The sequence below is a fragment of the Telopea speciosissima genome, chromosome 6 (genome assembly GCF_018873765.1).
Source record: "Telopea speciosissima isolate NSW1024214 ecotype Mountain lineage chromosome 6, Tspe_v1, whole genome shotgun sequence".
In the NCBI taxonomy this organism is placed as follows: domain Eukaryota; kingdom Viridiplantae; phylum Streptophyta; class Magnoliopsida; order Proteales; family Proteaceae; genus Telopea; species Telopea speciosissima.
Genome location: NC_057921.1, coordinates 58,080,452 through 58,086,790, shown reverse-complemented (window position 1 = coordinate 58,086,790; position 6,339 = coordinate 58,080,452). Strand labels below are relative to the sequence as shown.

Genomic DNA, 6,339 nt, shown 5'->3' with positions numbered 1-6,339 from the left:
AATAGGTACATTTTAGGGTTGTTTTGTAATACCAAACTCTATTTTCAGGAATTTAGTTAAAGAAAAGATTGGTTTGGTAGTTTAGTAGATGGAAACCATTGAGTAATCTTGTAATTTTCCTAAAAAATAACGTGAAATCATGGGAAATTGTGGAATACTAGGATCGAATGAGAAAATTTATCTCCTCCAGTTCCTATCCAGTCCAGTTCCCCCAATGCCTGTAATAAGGGAGAGTGGACGTGGACCTATCCTGGGCAGAATGTTCGGGTAAGGGTAGGGTTGTCATTGCACCCAACAGGGAACTTGAAGGGACAAAGATCCATCGAATGGTGGATGTGAAGTTTATTGGATCCTCTAAATGGGCTTGGACATTTTAGAGTACCCGTTTGCATGGGCTGGTCCATAACCATTGCCCTCCATCGTTAAAGGGGGGGGGGGGAGAGGTTGTAGCTGGTAGGGCCCTTAATTCATCGTGGGTGAAGATAAACTTTCTCTTATCCTTGCATCTTTTAATTTTGATAGAATTGTTGGATATTCTTAATAATAATAAATAAATAAAAAAAGGTGGACATATCTTCTTGACTGGTACATTTTTCCTTCCATTCATTATTAGAATTTAATTGTGAATTAATTCGAATATGATTCCTTTCTTAGAGTCTGAGGATGAGTTTCTAGCTCTGTGCACGGCTAGACAATTGAGTCTGGCGTAAATCCAGGGAAGGTCGCAATTTAATGGGCTGGGCCAGGAAATCAGCAACAATAATAAGGAACTTTGACCAAGTCCAAGTCATATAGAACTATTGGGAGGAAATTTTGCTGCTACACTTCCTGCTCAAATTTTGTAAAAAGAGTAGACCCGTATATCCCCTGCCTAAATGTGAAGGTTCAATCCAATCAAATAATGCCAAGTGGCAAAATAAAACTTTGAAAATCTAAGGACTATGGGAGGGTGCATGGAAATATATGGACAACTGAAAGTACAAGGGTGCATACCAATTCTTTAGATCGTGATCCTCTGCTTCCGCCTACTTGTGCGGCCAGCGTGCAACCTCACACAAGGAGGGGCGAAATGACCACCCTAACCCCACCCGGGTAGGATGCTTAAGTAGTGAATAGTGTGGTCATTTCGCCCTTGCCTGAGTGAGGTTGCACCCCAGCCACACGGGCAGGTGGCTGCAGAGGATCCAAATTGATACCTGAGAGGATATTTGATTAAATTATAGTTTAAAATTTGACAAGTGGTTAACCTAAAGCTAGAGATGTCTATCAAATTATCAAAATTGCCACATCATCTTGCGATGTGGCCCAATAATGGACCATTAAGATAAGCTTACCTCAACAGAATAGTGTGAAAGGTCATACCCAGTGCAAAAGGCTCCCGCGTTTAGCAAGGTCTGGGGAAGGTCAAATGTATGCAGACTTACCCCTGTTTCCAGAGAGGTTGTTTCCAGGACTTGAACCCATGACCAAGCATTCAGCAAGTGAGCACTTGACCAACACGCCAATAGTGTAAAGGAAATTATCCATCTTAAAATATGATTATTGATATTCCCTCTTTTTCTGTTAAAAAGGAAGCTTGTTGATAGTAATACTTGACAGTGTAAACTAACTCTCCATTCTTCTAGTTCCTATTTTTGCTTACGTACATATCTTACAGACTTCACAACCCCACCCCCCCCCCCTCCCCCCAAATAAAATACTGAATCAAATATAACACAAAACACATGAAACATAGTATTAGGAGAAGGAAATTAACCTAAGAAAGCTTATCTATTTGAAGAAAAACTGTAGACTAAATATGATACAGAACAATTGATGAACTAACAAATTTAAGAACGACAAAATTAACTTAAAAGAGGCATCTCAGGGTCAGAAACTCTTGTTGTCCCATTAACCTTGTCCATGGAGATGTAATCTTCATTCTTCTTAGCCCATAACACAAAATAGAGACCAGTGAACATAAGTAGCATTCCAAATAAGCTGCAAAGTCCACAAGGAGTATGAGCACTAAAAAACTATCTTTTAAGATAATAGAAGGAAGAAAAAAGCTTTTATATATATATATATATATATATTTACCTTCCTATGGTCATGGAGTCACCTATGGTGAGCCAAGAGATGATGACAGAGAACACAGTTCCAATAGGGTTGAACATGGAAACAAAAACAGGTCCCCTTTTTTTCATTGTCCATGTACAGAAGCTTGTGCAGGCTCCACCCACAATCCCTCCCTATTTGTTCCAATTTTTATGAAAAATTCATAAGTTAGAAAGAAAAAAATATATATATAAAGCAATAAATGGTAGAAAATGTCTTGAAGAAGATTTACTCAAAGTAGAGTTAGGTGAAGGCTTATTAATTATTTGAATTGACTTGGGACAGTTTGAGTATTAAGGAGGGAAAATGTGCTTTAAGAATTGGTTTCCTTGGTTGATTTTGAGACTAGTTTAAGTTTGGTCCAGAAGATGCACAGGTACACAACCCTTCACTCTTCATCTTCCCGTCCGCGAGGGAGGAATCGAGATCTTCTCAAACTTCACCAAGGCATAAATACCCCTTGTTGAGACTTTGGTAGAACTCACCCTCAAAAGTTAATCATTAAGGAAAAGGTGTTCCAAGTACTTATAAGTCTCTACATCGGGTTACTCGTATTGAAACCTCAATATTCTCTTCTCCTTTTTTTGGTGAGATAAGGGGGTTAGTTTTAAATGAAAAATTAAAACATCAACACACATAGAAACCCTAATTGGTGTTCAATTTAATACTTACCAGTAGGATAGCCCCAATAAGGATTCGAACATTCACAAGAGGCCAATCAAATTCTAACTTATGATCTTGGATCAACTGCACTATTCCTGTAAGAATGGCACCAATCAAGGCTGTTGCAGCACTTAAGGACATGGGTGCAGGGAAATCGACCATAACTTGAGCCTGTGGACCAAGTAAGAGTTTGGGAGTGAGGGACCAAAACAAAAAGTATATAATTGGAGCATCAAAATATGAAGCAATTATATGAATTTACCTGTAAAACACTAGTACAGGATAAAACAAAAACTGCCCCAATTAGACACAAGCAACCAATGATCTTGTCTTTATCTATGGAAGCAGGTATCACCACTGCTTGTGAAGTCTGTGAACCGTGAAAGAAACTCATGGCTAAGGCCCCACTGATGCAACCAAGTGTTCCCACAATCTTGGCTTTACTGTAAATGCATTTGGGATTCACTTTCTCTAACCTGAAAACAAGAACAGTAAACATTGAAGAGCTATCCTTAGTCACTATACACAAACACTATTTGCTCTTTAAGAGCGAAAGGCAGAAGTAATAATCTTACATCGGATGTGAGGAATCTGATGTGAAGGTTTATAGTTACTTGTTTTTGAAGATTAGTTCTATTCAAGTTCCTAACAAGTGGTATCAGAAAAAGTTTTTCTACAAAGAAGCCCACTAACCCCGGATCTTTATCTCCTCCAGTTCCCTGCTCGGCCCAGTTCCCCTGTGCCTCTAAAAAGATGCACAATGACCACCCTACGTCTACCCGAACACTCTGCCGGGGTGAGGTCCACCCCCTTATGTTTAAAATTTTTGAGGTACCCAACTCAAAATTAATGAATTAGAAATAAGTGAGAAAGGTTAATGGCAGAAGAGAGAGAGAGAGAGAGGGAGGATGGTACGTGGAAATAATGGTCTACAAATATAGTTGTGTACCCGAGTGACCAGGCAATGAGGAAGATGAAGCCTGGAGCAAGGTTGGGCATGGCAGAAGCAACAGCAGGAGAAGTCTTCTTAATCCCCATGAGCATCAGAGCTTGGAACATTACCCTGAAAAATCAAATTTCAGAACCCATTTAGATTCCAACTTCTTTACTGTTCTTACTTATTCAAAATTTCACTAGTTTACACAGATTAGAGACAAATTAAGTATGAATTAAAATTCTTACCCACCAAAGGAAATCAACAGCAATTGAAATAATATCTTAAGAGTGAATTTCTTGGGCCAGTTCTGCCTGCTTGACCAAAGATATATAAACCAGCATTTAATTAATTAATCTTCTAATAAAAGAAAGAAGCTTAATTTCAAGAGAGATTCTAACCTTTCAAAGGAAATGGAGAAAGGAAGGAGAAGGATGGAAGTGGCAAAGCCTCCATAGATGATGAGGAAGAAAGGACCGACTCCAATGGACATGAGATGACTTGTGAACACCGCATAGAATCCATAAATGGCTTGAACGATTATAAGACCTGTTATAACAATAAATTCCTCCAGGAATTCAAATCTGGAGAGACCAAGCATCATCTCTTTTTAAGATTCAAGTCTGTCTTCGGTGATTAAAAAGTGCTCTGCTTTTAAGTTCAAGCACAACCCTCTTTCTTTTACTTTCTTTTACCTCCTCTTCTTCTTCTTCTTCTTCTTCTTCTTCTTCTTCTTCTTCCCTACCCTTCTCTCTCACGTGTGTGCGAGTTCAGCTACCGTTCGCGGCCTTCAATTCCTACCATTCTTTTTCTGGTTCTCCGCATGGGGAGTGTCTTCTTATTTGAAGTGATCACATTTAGTGGGGGCGTAGAAGTAACTCTCTCTCTCTCTCTTTCTGTCCCTCTCCACTTTGTTTCTTGTTTTGAGGAGGTGATGTAACGTGCTTAGACCGTTTTGTTTGAATGAAAAATCTGCTTCTCCTTTTGTATTGATGACGTTATATTTGCATTTTCCTTCAAAGTCAGCTAGCTTCACATCTCATCAAATGTGGGATCCACTCTTTTTTTTTTTAATTTGACGAATAGAATCCATTTCCCTTTCTTCTTTGGGGGGTAAAGAATGGGATACACATAAGACAACCCTGTTTTTATGTCATTGTATAGATCATTAGATAAAAAGGAAAATGTTATTGTAATTAAGGTTAATTACAATGTAAGGATGTAAACCAGTTTGGATCGGGTTTTCGGTTAGGTTTCGGATAATGTTTGCGTGATTCAAAACCAAACTGAGTATCGAATCGTTTCTGAAAATCAATACTCAAACCAAACCTGCTCGATTCCTACATTTCAAATCTAAATTGTAATCAAATTTTATTCGGTTTAATTTAGTTCGATATATTCAGTCTAGTTCCAATTTCGGTTTTCGATTCAAATTCCATTTTGACACCTTAGTTTCAACAAGAATTTTTTTACCCATTTAGTGTATCATATTTTTTTTCCAATGAGGCAAATGGATTTTCATACTCTCAAGTGCACCTACGGTGCACTATCCAGTGCATTAGATGATAGTCAAGGACAAAAATTCAAGTCTTAAGTGCGATGCACCGTCCTTTAAAGGTGCACTAAGTTTCTTTTTATTTTTGCATTAAATATTCTTTAAGAATAAGATAAGGAATAATTTAATAAATAAATAAATAACTGATAACTTCTTCCTTCACCATTATTGGTGACAAGAAGTTGCGTCTTTAGATAAATTTCATCCTTTAAATGTTAATGATGACATTTAGCCTGTGAGACTGTGACAAATGAGAATATTATTGTGAGAGGTCAATTCCATCATTGTGGGTATTATTGTTTTCTGTTGGTATTTTTAACAAGCAACACTAATATAGTTAAACCCAAACTATCTATTTTTAACAAGCAACACTAATATAGTTAAACCCAAACTATCAACTCTCTCTTTCTTTCTCATTGGAATGAATTGACTGATGTGGAACTTGCATATGTAAGCCCTTAATGGAAATGGGTTTACGGGCTTTCGGATAGAAAACTGATTTTACTTTTATTTTATAAGAGAAAAGTTCTCTGTGGAGAGAGTATACCACCCATGCCCAGACTCAGAGAGGGGCAAAATGACCAACCCCTCCATGAAACAATGGAGTTCGGTTCCTCTACATGTACGTGTAGTGGTGTAAGTGCACGAACATATGAGAGGCAACCACCTGCCCTATTTTTGTCATTTACAAGGAGAGGAGAGGTATTTATGAAAACAGGATAAACATGATTGGCTTTGAGATGTAAGTTAATTTGCACATACGTATAGATGATCCGAAATCGAAAGAACGCGGAGCCTGTTTATTTTATATATATATATATATTTTTTATTTTTATTTTATTTTTTTTTATTTTTTTTTATAAAGCAACATTTTTTAGTATCATAAATCCTCTTTTGTTTTTTGTTAACTTAATTCATAAATTTTCCATTTCCTAATTAATAAAATAGTTTGGTCACCTAATTAAATCCATCCCCGTAACCACTACATTGACATGATCTTTTTTTTTTTTGGGTAAGAACTACATTGACATGATCATTCCTCAATTTTTAAGACCAAGATCAATTCAAGCAAAAAACCATCATAGGTATA

General features: G+C 37.2%; 1 protein-coding gene across 2 annotated transcripts; it reads right to left on the bottom strand.

Annotated features, from left to right (window-relative positions):
- Positions 1–1,788: 1,788 nt before the first annotated feature.
- LOC122666288 (WAT1-related protein At5g47470-like) lies at positions 1,789–4,318 on the bottom strand. 2 transcript variants are annotated; one of them, XM_043862472.1, is made up of 7 exons: positions 4,096–4,318; positions 3,943–4,008; positions 3,710–3,823; positions 3,023–3,236; positions 2,770–2,931; positions 2,080–2,231; positions 1,789–1,980 (listed from the first exon to the last, which is right to left on the bottom strand). In XM_043862472.1, exons 1-7 carry the CDS (start codon positions 4,296–4,298, stop codon positions 1,845–1,847), a joined length of 1,047 nt encoding a protein of 348 aa, XP_043718407.1. In that variant the 5' UTR covers positions 4,299–4,318; the 3' UTR covers positions 1,789–1,844. The 2 variants fall into 2 exon arrangements, with proteins under 2 accessions (XP_043718407.1, XP_043718408.1); XM_043862473.1 differs by lacking the exon at positions 3,943–4,008.
- Between the last annotated feature and the right edge of the window lie 2,021 nt (positions 4,319–6,339).